Source organism: Scatophagus argus, chromosome 20 (assembly GCF_020382885.2).
Source record: "Scatophagus argus isolate fScaArg1 chromosome 20, fScaArg1.pri, whole genome shotgun sequence".
NCBI classification, from domain to species: Eukaryota; Metazoa; Chordata; class Actinopteri; family Scatophagidae; genus Scatophagus; species Scatophagus argus.
The window spans coordinates 14,199,258-14,216,610 of record NC_058512.1 but is presented as its reverse complement, the minus strand read 5'-3'; the positions used below and the strand labels follow the sequence as shown (position 1 = coordinate 14,216,610).

At 39.4% G+C, this 17,353-nt stretch overlaps 3 protein-coding genes across 4 annotated transcripts; 1 reads left to right on the top strand and 2 right to left on the bottom strand.

Annotated features, from left to right (window-relative positions):
• Positions 1–526: 526 nt before the first annotated feature.
• ppp1r3c2a (protein phosphatase 1 regulatory subunit 3C2, duplicate a) lies at positions 527–2,300 on the top strand. Its single transcript, XM_046375454.1, has 3 exons — positions 527–668; positions 813–896; positions 1,050–2,300. The coding sequence occupies exons 2-3, from the start codon at positions 883–885 to the stop codon at positions 2,056–2,058; spliced, it is 1,023 nt and encodes a 340-aa protein (XP_046231410.1). The 5' UTR covers positions 527–668; positions 813–882; the 3' UTR covers positions 2,059–2,300.
• Positions 2,301–3,869: 1,569 nt separating this feature from the next.
• Positions 3,870–6,739, bottom strand: LOC124051788 (phospholipase A2-like). Its single transcript, XM_046375457.1, has 4 exons — positions 5,553–6,739; positions 5,292–5,439; positions 5,069–5,202; positions 3,870–4,844 (listed from the first exon to the last, which is right to left on the bottom strand). Exons 1-4 carry the CDS (start codon positions 5,599–5,601, stop codon positions 4,726–4,728), a joined length of 450 nt encoding a protein of 149 aa, XP_046231413.1. The 5' UTR covers positions 5,602–6,739; the 3' UTR covers positions 3,870–4,725.
• A 113-nt stretch (positions 6,740–6,852) lies between these two features.
• prkab1a (protein kinase, AMP-activated, beta 1 non-catalytic subunit, a) lies at positions 6,853–14,205 on the bottom strand. 2 transcript variants are annotated; one of them, XM_046375456.1, is made up of 8 exons: positions 14,078–14,205; positions 11,260–11,417; positions 10,980–11,149; positions 10,755–10,848; positions 10,355–10,469; positions 10,039–10,172; positions 9,710–9,778; positions 6,853–8,636 (listed from the first exon to the last, which is right to left on the bottom strand). In XM_046375456.1, the coding sequence occupies exons 2-8, from the start codon at positions 11,407–11,409 to the stop codon at positions 8,559–8,561; spliced, it is 810 nt and encodes a 269-aa protein (XP_046231412.1). In that variant the 5' UTR covers positions 11,410–11,417; positions 14,078–14,205; the 3' UTR covers positions 6,853–8,558. The 2 variants fall into 2 exon arrangements, with proteins under 2 accessions (XP_046231412.1, XP_046231411.1); XM_046375455.1 differs by lacking the exon at positions 14,078–14,205 and adding an exon at positions 13,193–13,347.
• Positions 14,206–17,353: the final 3,148 nt, after the last annotated feature.

The following is a 17,353-nucleotide window of genomic DNA, read 5'->3' as shown; positions in this document are numbered from 1 at the left end:
CACACACACACACACACACACAAAAAAAACGCTGAATAACATGCTTTAAGTTAGCTACCAATTAACAAGGATTTATATTCCAAGATAAAGCTGTTAACTTCAAAAAACTTGAGTAAATTTGATTATACTGACTGTATTAAAAAGTCAATATTCTGTTGTAACTCACCATGACCACCAATGTTATTATCTCATTTCATCTGACTAAACATCAAAGCTTAATTTTGGGCCATTCATTGAACTATTTCATGCATTACAATTTTCTCTTGAGGTCCAAACTTTTCCTAATCTCAAAATGAAAGCCCTGTGCTTGCCAGACCCATTTGCAAATTAAACTGTGGAGGAAAGACAAAATTTAAAAGGTAACATGTCTCACAGTTTGATTTCAACTTCACTTCATTACACACATTTAATGAGAAAACTTTAAAATCTTATTTTAAATTTGGAGCTCTACCCACCATCCATGCAGCAGTTCTTCAGGGGCAGGACATAAACAAACTCCTTCATTGACTAAACCCCACCCACATGCAAAGTGAAGTTGCAGAAGGCTCAGCCTCATTTATAAACTGAACACATGTGCTGAAGAGACAGCAGGGACGCCACAGAGCCACGATCTTCTCTTTCTTTCTCTCTGACACTGATTTGATGAAACACACGTTGATTTGCATTTTGTAAGTATATTTTAAATTGAGAAATTCTATCATTTGTATTTGAAGAGCTGTTCGCTGTCATGTAGACAGCTCATTTTAGGACTGGTTTATCTTTAATGCGCTAAGACGTTGGAGTTATTAATTCAGTCTTATTTCTGCTCACAGATCACTCTGAACTTGCTGCAGACCTCTGGTAAAGACAAAAGACTCACTCTGTAGTATCTACAGTTGGAAAATGAATTGTACAAGGTAAGCTATTATCTGCTTTCAGTGAACTCCTTTGTGCTGTTACACTGTGCTGTCATTAAATGTCAAAGAAGCATTATGCTCAAACAGAGGTTTGTCCAATCATTCTTTGTCATGATGAAACTCATTTTGATCCCATCGTGTCTTCCTTCTCAGAGTTCTCCATGCCATCGGTAGTCACCCCCAGCCAGCAATGATGCCAGTCGACCTTTCCATGTGTCTGAGCCTCAGCCAGCGTCAATCCCTATATCAGCTGCTGTCTATATCTCCTCTGAAACCCACGCACCGCTGCTGTCAGCTGTCTGACTGTCCACAGAGGACCAGCCTTCGCTCTTCACATCACTCCTTGTCTCCCTCCTACACTTTGTCCTCGACGCTGCCCTCTGTCCCTTCCGGACCTCGGAGCTGTTTCCGCAAGGATGGCGCAGGTCTGAGCAAGAAGCGGGTGGTGTTTGCAGATGCCAAGGGATTGGCTCTTACTGCTGTGCGTCTATTTACTCCTGAGCCCTCTTCGCCTGATTCTCCTCTGGTGGTGAAACTCTCCCCTGCCAAACTGCAAAGCCACCAGTTGGTTCCGAGCAAACAGCAGCGCTACAAGTTAAAGCTTGGCTTTCCTCAGCCAGTGCTTGACTTTAAAGCCTTCCTTGCACGTCTACGAGAGACACACATACAGCTAGAAAGCTGCAGCATTTCAGAGCACTCCTTGACTGGTAAAGTGTGTGTCTCCCATGTTGGTACTGAAAAGTCTGTGCATATAAGGATGACCTTTGACTCTTGGCAGAGCCATCACGACATTCCCTGCACATTCTTGCAGCAGCTGCCCTGTGGGAGTACTAATATAGCTGTTTTTACCTTTGACTTAAGCTTACCAAAGAACCTGGATCCAAAGGAGCGAGTTGAGTTTTGTGTGTACTTTACTCCTGGGCCTGGGGCAACACCACAATGGGATGACAACAGAGGGCAGAATTACAGGGTGTGCATTGAAAAAGATGGCGCAAATGCTGACCAAGGTGATGCTCGGCATTGTTATGCCACACTTGCACACCTTCAGCCGCCATCGTGGCCTTCACATGTGTCTCTCAGTATGCAGAAATCTGCTGGGCTTCGGTATCCACAGAAGAGTTTATCAAGAGTAGAGTGGAAAACTCTGTGTTCAACTAAGTAAGACCAGTGAATTTAACCCATAAATTATCAACAGAGTAATGGGAATGATGTAAATAATGTGAATTTTATTTATCTAATATTTAAGAGAAAGTTGGTGCTTTCAGTAGTGTATGAACTTTATGCAATCTCCAGCTCACCCACATGAGCTCATCTATCCTGCTGGAATGTGAATAATTAAATCCATAAAATCCATTTTTAAAATAAAAATAAACAAAAAACTCTGCTTTCTCCTTTCTTCACTCTGTAGAAGTTAAATCATTTAACACATGCTCATTTGCAAAGGCAGCTTTAAGTTTACTGCACTTTAATGTGTGTTTTTGCACTGTAGCGTGACACATGAGCATCAGTTAAGATACAGGGGCCCTGTGGGGAAGTAAAAACATGAGACCTGTATTTGTGCAAAAGAAAACATATGTATCACTACACAAAGAGAATATTTTATTCCAAGAACCTTTAGAGCTTAGAGCTACTAACCCATTTATTTTTCTAAGCATACAGGATGACCTTTGCTCATGATGTTCTTTCACACGGACGGGATCGGGCTCAGATTTCCGATGTATCTTTTCATGTTGTACGTCATGCATACCAGACAGAAGAAGTGAACAAAGAGAAAGACCTTCCGGGCCAACTGGCACACATGGTGTGTAAGGGACAGCCTGTTCCAGACACTCCCAAACCCTCAGTGAAAAGTGGAATAGCATGCTGGGAACTGTTACTTCTCGTACTGATTGGTGTTTCAAATAGCAAGTAACCATGGCAGCATCAAGGCTGGCATGTACTTTAGATAATGCGTGGGCCTGTGTTTACATGCAAGGGTGGAGTCATCATTAGATACTGTGGCAACCAGAATTGAGAGAGTCTCTCCCTCTCTTCTTCTTTCATTCCACTCCTTCTTAGTCACCTGTCAGTTAGACTTGTTTATTTCTTTTCTCTCAGACTGGTGTCCTCCCCTAATCACCACCTCTGTGAATTGCAACAGCTGAGTGATATCATCCGGAATGTGAGCGGCTCCCATGTGCAACAGGTTATCACACCTTGTACCCAAAAGCATTTATTTATTTATTCATGAGAGGCATCAGTGTTGGATGGGTGTCAGTTGGTTGATCTCTTCCCTGTTAACAGCCAATGAGTGTTAAGCATTAGACACATTATCACAATTATGACAAAATTATTTATATATAGCTTTTCATCTGAGAGTACTGTGAAATTTCTAAAATTATTTTTAGAAACACTTTGTAACTTCAAATCAATTACGTAATATTTGAAAAGGTTTGGTCCAAACAAACATGTAATTCAGGAGGAGCTGCAACCCAAGCTGTAACTAATGTTGTACCAATGGAGGTGAATTACAAAGCCGTTTGGTAGCACACAATCTAAACAAGTCACATGTTAAAAGCCTTGTCAATATAATGTTAGCTAAGTTTGATTTATGTGGGATGTCTCACTGAGATTAAGATCTTTTTGTTTGGAGGATTATAGGACTCCTTGAATCTTATGATGTGCTACACAGTCATATTAGTGACCTCATCTCCCTGTGTAAACACTGTTTTCAAGGTGCATCAAGGTGTAAGTGATGTGCATCAGTTTGGACACAGCTTCACAGATCAATGTTAGCTATGCACAATTACAAAGATATGTATATAAGGTTAGAGAAAGGCTTCTCAGTGGTCATTTTATTTTGCTGCATTTGTTATTTCTCTCATTTTATCTTCAAGCCAGCAGCAGCCACAGCTGGCTGATGGCAAGCAGCCAGCTAGCGGCTGCTGGTGCTTACAGGCTGATGTTTTGTATTGTCTGAACAATAGCCTGAAGACTGATCCAGTGGGCTGCAGCCACAGCTGTGATTACAAAGAGTGAGCTGCTGGGAGCTAACGGCAGTGGATAGCTTAAGCCAAGACACTAGACTGCTGTGATAGGATTTGTTTTATTCTGTTGCCAAATAGTGTCAAAAGCAACCCAAATTTTGCTTGCAAACATCTGGCACTCTGACAGCTGTGGGTGACAATTGAAATGAAGAACAAATTAGATAACTAACTCTGCAAATGCAGTTGAAAACAGATTTGCATTTCGACTGCAGTGGTAGCTGGTGGCAGAATTTCTACATGGTTTAGAGTGGACCTTCCAGACTTCACAAAAACCGGAACTGCATGGTCGCTTTGCATACTGTAAACCTGCTTGCAATGCTACATTTGTACAATTATCTCACAAGAAGACAGCATACTAGGTGTCAGAGGGTACGATCTTTGAGTAACTGTTCCCTCAAATTAGTTTGCAGATAACAATTGCAGAGTCTCAAAATATACATTTTAAAAACACAGGCCTCTTGTGAGATTACGCCATGTTTGTTCCACATGCAGGAAAGGTGAGTCTTACAGAAAATAAAAGCAGTGTAAAATTACAAAACCGAAATGAAAAATGTCACTCATTATCCCCAAGTTAACACATTTTTATTATTGTGTGCAACTATTACATACACAATAAATATATAATAAGATGAAAAGGAAGAAGAAAATAAAATTTTGATGAGATCATATTCTTAAATAAGAAAGTAAAAAGTAAAGTAAACAGCATATGAGGTAAAATGTGAGATGCTGATCTAAATGTGTTTATTGTCAGGATGGCTTCACAGTCACAAGCTCACAGGGTGCAGCTTTGATACAGCTGGTCTTTACTGGCAGTTCTCACTAGGAAGGTGCTCATGATCAGGGTTCCAGTGTGATCTGGCGAAACACTCGGCAGCCTTCCTGTCGCACTCACAGATAAACATCTCGCATTCATCGTTTTTGTCTAAAGAAGATAAAAGACGGAGCACTTTAACACCAAAAGGCCAACAACCATCACAGAGAATAGTGAGAGAATAGTGAGATGAGAATAAAAATGAGAATGGCATTAATTTGAATTGAAAAGTAAAAGCCTTTCTCATTTACATTTATATCTTCTTGAATGAAACATATAGGAACATATTAATGAAGCAAATTAATAAGTTTAAGAGAGCGAGGTCAAACACTCACTGCCACAGGTGATGATCCTGTTTTGCTCGTCACAGTTGTAGTGGTAGAACTCTGTGTAAGGATTGTCCAAGATGGGCCAGCAGTCAGGGTGTTGCATAGCATCACTGTAACACTGGTCATGCACTTGGCAGCACCTAACCGACAAAACATCAAACGAAGCAAATTTTGAAACAGACAGGCTTGTTTTTTTTCTTTGTATGCAGTAAAGTGACTGAATGCCGACCTGTCCAGATCATCCACAGGTGTGCCGGAGCCTCCTTTTCCGCAGTAGCAGCCATAGTCGGCGTAGTCTAAAACAGGCCAGCTATCAGGCATCACACACAGCATCATGTTTCTGAACTGGGTGAGTGCCCTGTAGTTGAAAGACTGGGCTGAAGCACAAACAAGCAGGCACAATTAGGATTTCATGTATACTCTTCCAGATGATGCACATCTCACAACCAGCATGAGTACAGACAGCCGTCTTTAGTCAAGTTGCACTCACCAAGTGAGAGGCTGGCAGCCAAGAGACAAAGAGTCTGGAGGGTATTCATCCTGAAGTCACTCACAGAGTAGCTCTCACTTCAACACCAGGCCCTCTTTATATAAGACGCATGGGACCTTGGGACCCATCCTGTCAGCTGTTCATACTAAACAGGATCACACGTTTCATAATGCACTCATACTCTGTAAACCCTCTGAACCCTGAACCGTGTTGTTGAAAGTGATATATTCTGTCTAAAGAATCTCAGCTTTAGGGTTAGAGATGCATATAAAGCGGGGGAGTTACAAGTTATGTTTATGACCTATCAACAAAACTATGTTTTCAGTCCCATTTCTTATTTATTTTGGTGTTTGGTGAGGAAAAGTTCTGTAATCTCATTCAATAATGTTGCCATGTCTACATAACTTTTGCTGTTTTCCCAAAAGACTTTACCACAGATACTGGTAAATGACAAAAATCCAGAACATATAACATGGCTGTCATTCATTATATGTATTTTCATGCAAATATGAATGACAGTGTAGAATAAATGTTTCCCAACAAGACATTTTCTGTAATTAACACAACGAGTGTGGTTTATCAAGTCTTGGTTGGGGTACTTGCTCTCTGAGTGATCTTCTAGTCTCTACAAAACGTATTTGTGCTGTCTCCACACTGTAATGCTTTAATTCACAATAGACAGCCATAATTGCTTTGCACCTGACCCATAAATGGACTCATGGGTCTGAGAAGGCCGAGGAACCCTGAGGTCACTCTGAAAATTGTTATTGTATCTGTTAAACTTTATTTGACACCTTCATGTCCAGCATAACTCATAAGAGTACATAAGACCAAATATAACCAGCAAGCTGACAGTGCACCATATGCACAGAGACATGGAAAATCCCAGACTTCAGAAGTAACAGCGATATGAATGTTGACAATATGTTAGGCACACTGGGTGGTCAATGTGTACTGTAAAGCATCTGTGGAGGAGAATGTGGAATGTTACCTTTGAATTCGCCTCTGGGAATTCGTAACAGTGAAATTTCTGCTTTTATCTGTGCTCTGACCAGATGACTTTGAGGTTGGGACTGAATATACTATAGGTTAATGACTATATTAATATGGGTAAAATGAAAACTGAAAATGTAAAAAGAGCAACAACAATAAAAGTTAAGTTATAAAATATAATGATGATGATCAGTTTATTGAGAATAAAGCTGTCTGAATGAGGCTGATGATATAAAAAACCTTTTCATAGTATGTTATTGTTGACCTAAACAGCTACAGTACAATCAAAAATGAAACAAACTGCAAATGAATTTGTAACTTAATCTTTAATAATAAAAAAAAATATATCTAAAATGGAAACTGTAGACATGTCAGCAAGGTTCAAAGGGTCAAATTTTTTTTTTCATGATACCGCAATTTATTTGAAAGTACAGCATTTTCACGTCAGTTTAAGTTTTCCTTCTTCATGTTAGTTCCGACGCAACAGCAGAAGCAACACAAACATATGAGACCATCACTGAGAAGATTGTCAGCTTCTACTGGCCTATAGTACAGAACAAAAATAATTAACATAGTCTCATTTGTTAGAGAATTATATAAAGATACCATATCTGACAGTGGTATATGGATGCAAATAGATGCTACAAGCCATACACTTAATTTAACTTAAAACACAATCTAATTCTTTAGACTCAAGGCCATTAACAGTACGTGTTTTTTAGTACAACTAGAAAAATTCAGCCACACTTCAATTGTTCCTTCATTAGCATTATGTTTCTTCAAGTCAGTGTTGGTCTTTCACTTCATGTTTTTTCTTGTGACCTTTCCTGTTATACATATCTTTTCTTATCAACCATGAACATCATTTTATAGACTCTAATACTGCTACTAAAGATTGGCAGTGCTCCATGGCACAAACCAATACTGCCATACTTACTAAGCCAGGCGTGACTCTTAATTTTTGGAATGTGTTTACGCTTTCATGTTTCTTGTGCAAATGTATATCATTGTGAAGACCATCAAACCTGCTTAGACATTTAAAAGGGTGATAAGCATTATTCTTCTGATACACTGTCATGATGTAGGTGCAAAAATAATTTAAAAAGAAATGTTTATTATCATAGTGCAAAACTAATAGGGTAATTCTAAACTGAGACAAAATTCATTTCTCAAAAAACAGCTTGTTGGTGGTTTTGGTCTCGACTGAATAGTCTTGACCACAATACCACAATTATCTACAGCAAGAGAGTTTCTGACAACCAAACAAACCACATCATCAGCGAAAGTAGATAGAAATACAATACTGAATACTTAAAAGAAAATATCTACTGTGTGTTGTGTGGTTAACATTAAATAACAATTTCTCAAAATAAACAAGCATATGAAAACAGTGGAGACCTACTGCAGTGCATTTTTTCCTTGTCTCATCTTAACATTCATTCTTGATTTTCCTGCTGCTGTCTTCTCAATCATGGGAAACTACAGCAGTCTCATGCAACTGAAGACTTTCAGCAAGATGTTCCCAGCATGACCAGTCCTCTTCATTATGTTTATGTCTGTTCTTATTACAGACATGTCACAGTGTCCTACCTCATTATTTTTGCCTCCCTATGTCTACTAAGCAAAGATAGTGTTGATGAAAACTAGAGGGCAATCAGTGAAATAAAGGCAGATTATATAGGACTGGAGCAACTGAGTGATATTTATCATCCTAAACAAATGTGCACAATAACTGCATATACAGTGAGTGTACAAAATATAATCTCAGAGCTGGCTCTTTGCCTTAGGTTGTCCTAAGATCCAAGTTTTGAAAAGAACCAAAGTGGTCCCACATTGTCTTCCTGGACCCTGTGTGTTAATCTTAAAGTCAGCATGTGGATTTCAAAGGTGAAACTCTTTTGGCCTGAGTATACCTGTTCACTCTTTGCTATGGAAAGAACAGAAGGAGCTAATATTTTGTACACTCAGTGTACAGTTAACACAGCAGGATGGGATTAAAAAGTCAGCCTTCACTCAGATGGGCTTGTATAATAAGGTGGTGACATACTTCTTCTTGTAGCGATGTGTTGCACTGAGCACCATCACTCCATCCTATGACAGAAAAACATCAAACGGAAGACGAATTAACTTGAAAAATTCACACTTTCTAAAGAATAAAATATGTGCTTATAGCTTAGACACAAGTGGGCCGAAGGGAACAATGCAGTCATACCATGTGTAGCATCACCATACTGAAAACCACAGATTAATGTGACTGCCACCCACTAATCTCTACGACCCACTCTGCTCATTAATTCCTGTCAACAATGAAGCAATATAATGCTATGATATACCACTGTGATATTCCTGCTTAGTGCTGTTAAGCAGGTTCAGAACAGGTTCACAACTTTTCAAGCCTCATTTTAATTTCACATAAACTGTAGAATACATTTTAGCACAAACAAGAACTGTGGCTCTTGTACTGGGGACATTTTAGAAATGGACAGCCACTATGAAAATTATCCAATAAATATACCATTTAGCAGCATCTGTAAACAATAAAAAGTGATATGACTGTCAAAATGTTGATTTAGAAATTTCCACAGTCATATATAACAACTAACAGAACTCTGGCAGAGTCTGATCTGCCGTCCCCGAACTTCCAGTGCCTCTATGAAAAATCTGGAAAATAACTGCAGAACAGTTTCAATTATTAGCTTCAAGTTTTAAAGTGTTCTCTTCCAGCTGTCAACTGACACTGAATATACCGCATGCTTTAGATGGGAATCTTGGGAAAGTCTGAACTCTGCTAGTGTGCTGTATTTTTTCCTCCTTCTTCCCAACTTAGTCTGACACTGTTGTCGGTATTTAATAGCTTGGCATTCATGTTTGTTTTTCCTGTCACAATGTGGGAAAAAATTTTTTGTCCTTCAGCTCCCCTATTAGCAGCTTGTTATCACTGTTGGCATTCCATTGACACAATCTGCAGTGCAAATTTGCTAGCAGCTGCAGCAACTCAGAGTTGCTATTAACAATACTAAGAATGCTGGCCATGCCTCAAGTGACACCACAGAAAGTTTTCCCAAATTTCAGCAGCCACATGGTGCGGAAAAATAGCAGGGAAACATTGATTGATTCATTATTTATTTATTTATTTATTGGAGTCAGTGAACTTGTTAACTTACCTTAATGGAAAGAGCATAGAGGTGATTGAGCATGACATGGTTGGGTTCTGGGAGTAGTGCAGGGTCACACTGGATATATATAAAAAAAAATGATAATGTTACTGTGCTATGTTTATACTGAATTCTGTAGATTTTAAATCTTTAGATACACTGGTCGTCTCATTTTATGCAGGTAATCACATGCATAAAATGAACGTAATGTTGTTTAATAGAGACGAAGTTCTACAACTGCTTTAAAAAAAAAAATCTATATCTACAGAACAAAATAGAGAACAACAATTTCATCATTTCAGGAAAATCCACAATGGAAATATCTGTGAGCTACTTACAGAAATTCCAGTGTCTTTGTTGAGGATGACCTGCAGCAGGTGAGGTGGGAGTATGGGTGGAGACTTAAACTTCTCGTCTTGTTTGGGAACATAGGCATCCTGATGATACGGCCCTGGAGGAGAGCTGGAGAGGTCTAGTTAGGGAAAGGGGGAGAGAGGCACAGTGACATTGAAACAGCACAAGACCGAAAATCATCAACAACATTCCCACACATCTGTTTGTAAATGAAGGCCTCTTTTCACATAGTAAAAGAACCTGCTCTACACATCACTAAATCTGACCGAAAAGACAAGAAAAGGATTGGTCAGCACTCACCTGACATGTCAGAGCATTTCTGCGAGTCGACCATTAGAGCATCAAACACCTCAAAGTCAGTTTTCTTCACCTGGATGACATTGTTGACCGTCCCAAGCTGACTCGTGATAACTGGCTGGAACATGAGACAATCAAATTCACATCTAAAGTTCAAAAGTATAAATTTGTCAGACAGAGTATAATATCCATGAAAAATAACTGATAGGTATAACTAAAAGGTATTTGAGTTAAAGCAAATTACATGTGAGCAATAATAAAACCTGCAAGAACTTTTTCTCCACCTCTCAAAAATGTCCCTCATTTGCCATTTTATTTTTGCTTCTTATGCAATGCTTATCATTCACATAGTGCAACAGGTCAGAACAAAAAGCCATACTGGAGCATGAGAATTAATACTTACCTCAGATGGGTCGTGGGTCCACTGGCCATCAACATAAAACTTGTACTGATGCTCTCCTTCAGGAAGATCAACAATGGCCACAAAGGTATTCTGACTTTGAAAGACGAAAAGAGAGAGCATTTGGAACACAGGAGAGTTAACACAGTGCTTCTCTTAGTTGTATTTTGTTGTATAATTCATCCAACCCCCCCCCCCCCCCCAATACAGTTTAGGATGTCCCCTTACCTTCGAGTGAGGGGAATCTTGTTGGCCCAGTTGTTAAAGGAACCCGAGATGTAGACCTCCTTGCCATCCCCTGTCCAGCGAAAGACTGTTGGTCGGTCTAAAGTTGGCCCTTTGTCATCTGCTTCTAAGTCTTGCTGCCATGCAAGGAACTCCTCTTTTTCTAAAGGAGCCTAAAATACGCATCACACAACCACTATTAATTTACCAAATGTACACAATTCAATAAGCATGACTGTGCTGGCAACAGATAATCTGTCTCAGAGACAGCAGCTCAACTTACCTTCATGTCTTCCCCATGAAAAATATCGGCATCCTCAGGGCTGTCCATCAGGATTTTGGGCCTCTCTCCCTCCTTGGTACCTCGGCTGTCCCTCCGCTGAGCCTTCTCCCCCTGGCCCATGGCAGCCCTCTCACTACTTGTGTTCCCCATGACTCTGTCTTTTTGCAGACCAGTACAAAGTCACTGTGAGCAGAAGTTTTAAAGCTAACCAGCAACTCAGACTCAAGACTGGACGAGAACTGACTTTTTTTCCCCAAATAAGGCAATGAATCATTAATAATCACTACTTGAATAAATGCAACAGCAGAATAAGTTAACACAAATGGTAGCAAATAACAAGCAGCAGTGAGTCAGAACCATGTAGAGGGCTTAAGCAGGCATATACTCAGCTGGATTTACCAGTTCTTTGCACAGTATGGCTGTAGAAATAAAACACACTGTATGATAATAAAACAATCCCTGCAGGTGGAAACTGGATAGCATCCAACAGGCATTATTCAATGCACCACCCAGGTGTAAGCATTGTTACAGTTTAAGCGTCTTGTTATGTTAGACTCAAAATTATCCTTATATAACATTTTATCCAGCACAATAACTTCTTTCTTTAAAGGACAAGGATTTTGTTGGACACCCTATTTACTCCATATTACACAATATCACATGTTTATTTTTTTTTCCAACCTTAACCTTAACACAATATAAAATATATTTACAGAGACCGGAAACCTTCTTGAGACAGAAAATCCAAAAGAATCTATAAGCATTTTAGCTTACATCACTTAATTTACTTATCGGCTTTAATTTACTTTACTTATTAATTTGCTGATATATTCTACTGTTGCATGATAATACTAATACAATACAGAAAATCTATTTGCACTGCCAGCTACATAAGTAAACAACAGTAACTTAACCTTGACAAAATAAATGCACATTACAATAATGGATTACTTATTTCTAGGTCATTTCAATTCAGTGCAATGTGAGTCACTGTCAAATGAAACCAATCAAAGGTGACTTTGAAAAGAGCTTAAGCTGTTTAAAAGCAAAGGATTTCATTCCACGCAAGTGTTACCGAAACACTTCTTTGTTATGTAATATTTTGTCAAGTAATTATTACCACTTATGTCACTAACACTTTAACTCAGTTTAAGGTGACTCAAAAAGGTGGAGGAAAAAGTTCTTACATACTGAGTATCTGAATCAGGGTTTATGTAAGGGCTGGTGTTTGATAGCTTGATTCAAATACTATAGGTTGTTCTAATGAAATATACAAAGAAAAGAACTTATCAGTGCCTGATCAAACCAATTAAATCTCACTTTATAGCCGAATAATTAAGGTAACTAAGCTCATGTTGTTTTTCCAAGGTTTTGCTTTTCTTGTGTTACTGTTGATGGCATAGTTTATGTACTTTTCCACTGTTTGAGAGTGTTAGGTTTTTGCGTTATTTAACAATTTTGTTGTTGTGTTATAACAATATACCTACACGGACATATAGAAGGTATGTACTATTTTTCAGCTTTATCATCTGGTACACTGGTGCTGCAGTGTCAGGGCTGACTTGATATCAACAACATGATGTTGACATTAGCCACCAAATGCAGTGACCCTCATCACGGGCCAATGTTACGTTAGCTCATTTTAGACACCTTATTTGCACAAAAATAAACTCTTTTGCTGACTCTTACGAGATAAGGGGTTTTGGGGTTTGGGTCGCCTGTACTGATTCTGGTCTAGGCAGTGGCAATAACAGCTAACGTTATTCGTGGTTTCCTATAGCTAACGACCGTTAGCAGCTAGCATCAGTATGCTGTGTAGCCGGCAGGACATTTTGTTAACCCAAATAGAACTACTAGCTCCAACACAGAACTCATACCGATATAAATAACGAATGCACTGGGTATTAACATAGACATTCGTGTAGCTTTTTACCAGAGAAACTGCTGCCGTCGTAGCTGTCCGTGTTAGCTCATCAGACCCATTTTGCCGGAGCAGAAAACAAAACATTCGCGCTAAACAGACCCGCCCCCTGGGATATTCCGCATGCGCAAACAAACTTAAAAAATATAATGAAAAATGACAGAATATCACGCAATTTATTATTTCCCCAAATGTACATACTATCATATAAAGCGTATCTGTGGCAAACTGGGAGTGTTTTTGCATCATGAGCATAGTCTATAGTCCTGTAATGAGAGATGTAATTTTATGTACTCAACACTAGATGGAAGCGTACACTGACTGCAGACCAAATAATTACAGCTCTACTACTATATACGCACACATATACTGATATACTATGAATGGAATATTATATGTAAAAAATTAAAGATAGTGTCCATCTTAATTAATTACATGACATGTCTTTTCGGCTAGATTATATTATGTATGCCTCCATATAACATAATTACACCATGTATCCTAATGAGAACAGAGTTCTATGCTTTTAGAATACTTGTTCCAAATGTCAGGTCACTTATTATTGTTTTTTTTTTACTTTCAGCTGTCGATAGTATCTTCAGCTAAATTTAGACTACTGATAGAAAGAAAAAAACAGCAGCTTTGTTCCATTCTTGTCATTTACTATGAGTGTGTTCAATAATGCAACATGTGCAGCCCATGATTGCAGCTTGCCATTCACATAAAAGGCCTTTAAGTGGCCTGTGAACTATGGGGGTCTAGTTGAAACAGAGCTCTGAAAGGTTAGCTTCAAAACTTAGCTGCCTTAAATATCACACTCATTATAGATGAAATGATGCCACAAAATACTTATAGTTATGTCAGGCAGCCCAGTCTGATCCTAGGATAGTGCCAAACCTCATACAGCTGCTGTGGTCACTTGTTCCCTGAGCAGTCCTTTGTGCCAGTGCACCTGTCAGTACATGAAGCAGATACATTGACCTGTCACTGCAGGAGAGGCACAGGTGTAATTAATAACAATAATGATGCTCCAATTTAGATGAAGCAGTATGAGTTGGCATGCATAATGCCAGTGCTCTTTAAGTGACACACCTAATGGAATTTGGCCATAATCAATGCTGTTACCTAACCTGTTCTAGAGCAGTTTTGTTTGTCACTGTTCTTGTATTTTACAGTTACTGTTTGGATTTAAAGCTATTACTTATGCAATACAAGCTGAAAAGGCTGCTCAGATAATAGCTTGATAGGGATAAATTTTCTTTCATGAGAATTTTGGTCTTTCACCTCATGGGATAAAGTTCACTTCCTTCAGTTGCAGTATTTTCTGTTAGCATGGTCATGTTGTGTGCAGCAAAAGATGAAAAGTCTATTCATCTTTGTTTTGTCCCCTCACCACCATTCCCTAACTACGAACTTCAACACAGATTTAATAGAACTAATGATGTGCACCCCCAAACAGCACTCCAACATCCTCCAGACACAGGGGGCTGCAAATGCTAGAGGCTACGGCACGTAATGAGAAGCTAAATAAAAATATGTCCAGCAGAGATGTGTGAACTGAGGGGAGGTTAGCTTTCACTGGACCATTTAAAAACAGAAGAATCTACATTTCACAAGGCCCTATTAGCTACAATATCACAGCAGACACAGCCAAATTATGGGCTTGGTCACAGCTGATTGCAGAGCACAGATGTCACTCTACACCAGGTGTTCAATTTACAGATTTAATTCTTCCCTTCACAGACTTTATGCATTGTAGTAAACAGTTTACATTAGGCTTCTCCTCAGATGGCTTATTATCCAAGAGAAAGTACCATTGAGAAATGTGGAAACAAATAGACTGTTATTGCATGACAGAACAAAATTTATACGTGCATGTTTTAGTGCAGATGAGAGTAGGCGAGAGAAGCATGCCATACACTTTTACCAGAGTACCATTTCATCATATTCAAGTTTTAAAATTCCAAGAGCCAGGCATGTTAGACATCTGTCTTGGAACCAGACGGCTGTAACTGGCTCACATCAGCTTAAGGAGACTGAGTGGGCTCCAACGAAGAAGTTGGCCTGATTGGTGGAAGTGGGATGTGATGTCTTTGCTCCCATGTGGAGGTGGATTTAAAAATGGATTGGAGAGGTGGAATTGGATGGGATATGGCATGTTGTTAATTCTGATGTGTTGAAATTGTTGATGTGTCAGTTGGCAATGTTAGGATGAGAACTGAAGTGGGAGTGGTTAAACCCAGATACTGGATCATGTTAGGACTATGAAAGCTGTTTGCTGCTGTGTGTTTTTTCTTGTGCCAGAAAGACTAAAGCTGAAACCCCAAACTGAGAGAGCTCTGACAGTCTCATTAGAAATCCTGTCCTGGCTCACATACCTGCTGATGAACTCCGTGATGTGACTGATGCTCTGACATTTTACTGTGGCTCCACTCTGGCACTGCTTCCCAGGAGTCATGACCACTCTGCCACTGTTGTTTACCATTACTCATCCCTGCTGAGTGAAGCCATCATACAACAGCAGCCAGCTGCACCACAGCACATCAGCCAGCCACTGGCCCTGAAACACTCTCTGTAGGACAAGCTAGATAACCTTTATACTGAGTTCCTCTGGATTACACATGGGGGGTGATGACTCACACTTGTTGCCTTGGCACACTTACAGACTCACATCTGTGCATGCAACACACTTGACACACTTGCTGTTCTTTTTGTGTAACACTGAAAATGAAAACTTGTTTTAGTAAAAATTTGAACACCGCTGAAAATGATCCAGCCTTAAAGGATATGGTTGTTATTATCCTGTATTTCTCTTATTGTTAACAAATCCAGTGAAAACCAAAAAAACAAGCATGGTGAATGTTCATTTCTCCAGTCATATCTTATATGGGGCCTCAAGCTGGTTCCTGACTTTCTCACTGTTTGTTTGAAAGCTTGATTGGTCAATTAGCCTCACATCTTGTCAAGATGTGCTGTGGTCTAGAAGTTTAAATTAACTGGAACACCTTGGTTGAATGAATAGTTCCACAGACATCGTCCATCAAACTGAATTACAGATACAACAGTAGTTTAATTACATGTCTGTGCAAAAAATTAACAATTAGAAAACAAACAGACCCGCATTTTTATGCCGATTACTGCTCGGTGTGTTGCCGCTTTCATACATAGACATGGCTTATAGTCGAATAGGTAAGTCAGCTTTATTTTCACCCCTTTTCTACCTTTTGTTTCAACTCTATTGAATGTAGTAGGCCTCTATTTGGGGACATGAGGTCTCATCATAAGCTGTATATCCCGAATGAACTGAAAACTGCATCACAGGGCTTAAAACATTCTTTCTCATTAGCCTGGTGATTTGCCAGGTTATTTGGGTGGGACCTTGGACTAATTCAAAGCTCAAGTTTCACATTTGACTCAGCATTTAATGGAGCAATTAGCCCGGTCACGAACATCATCAATGGAACTGAAACAATTACATAACATCCTCAGCCAAGCAATTTCCCTCCCACACACGCCCTTTCATTCATTTGCTCCTTTTATCTCTATTTCCTGTTTTGCCTCTGTATCTCTTTCTCTTTTTCTCTCTTACTGTTCGACCTTCAGTTCAACCTTTGGAGAGATGCTACTGCCGGCCTCTTTGTTTTACTAACAGATAAAAAAGTAACACAAGCTTTACACTGACAACAACAAGTATGGTTTCCATCTCTACTTTGATCAGTTTCTCTTTTTCAAGTTTGACAAGCCTTGAAGGCAGGACACTGTGTGACATAGTCTCTGCCCAACCCTCTCTCAGCCCTCTCTTGCCAACCCCTTTAGCAAGAAGGTCACCTCTTTGTGGTATGAGAGGCAATCTTTTTAGTTTCAATTGCAGGCAGGTGAAATGTCAATTGGCCATGATGTTGTGGTTCTGTCCTCTTGTTATGGGCTTGAGCAGATACTCTGCTCCTTTCTCCTACACTATTGCCACTTCTGACTGTCCATGTACCACCAAGCTCTTGACATTCACACTGTATGTTCAAGATTGTATAGGTAAGGTATTCAGGGAAAGCCCTTCACCCTCTGCAGAATGTATAATTTCTGTAATTACACCTGGTGAAGTAACGATTTTTTCCACTCCAGCCAGTTGGAATATTAAGCAGAAGCCAAATAAAGTGAGGGAGCTGAGAAATGACT

What these genes read in the sequence shown, in the direction of transcription:
- prkab1a (XM_046375456.1), bottom strand. Translation starts at nt 11,409, where the DNA reads ATGGGGAACACAAGTAGTGAGAGGGCTGCCATGGGCCAGGGGGAGAAG. An exon ending in TTCATGGGGAAGACATGAAG is followed by an intron (nt 11,150 to 11,259) that starts GTAAGTTGAGCT and finishes TGCGTATTTTAG; the next exon opens with GCTCCTTTAGAAAAAGAGGA. An exon ending in ACAAAGACACTGGAATTTCT is followed by an intron (nt 9,779 to 10,038) that starts GTAAGTAGCTCA and finishes ATATATATCCAG; the next exon opens with TGTGACCCTGCACTACTCCC.
- LOC124051788 (XM_046375457.1), bottom strand. Translation starts at nt 5,601, where the DNA reads ATGAATACCCTCCAGACTCTTTGTCTCTTGGCTGCCAGCCTCTCACTT. An exon ending in GGCTGCCAGCCTCTCACTTG is followed by an intron (nt 5,440 to 5,552) that starts GTGAGTGCAACT and finishes TTTGTGCTTCAG; the next exon opens with CCCAGTCTTTCAACTACAGG. An exon ending in CCTGTGGATGATCTGGACAG is followed by an intron (nt 5,203 to 5,291) that starts GTCGGCATTCAG and finishes TTTGTCGGTTAG; the next exon opens with GTGCTGCCAAGTGCATGACC.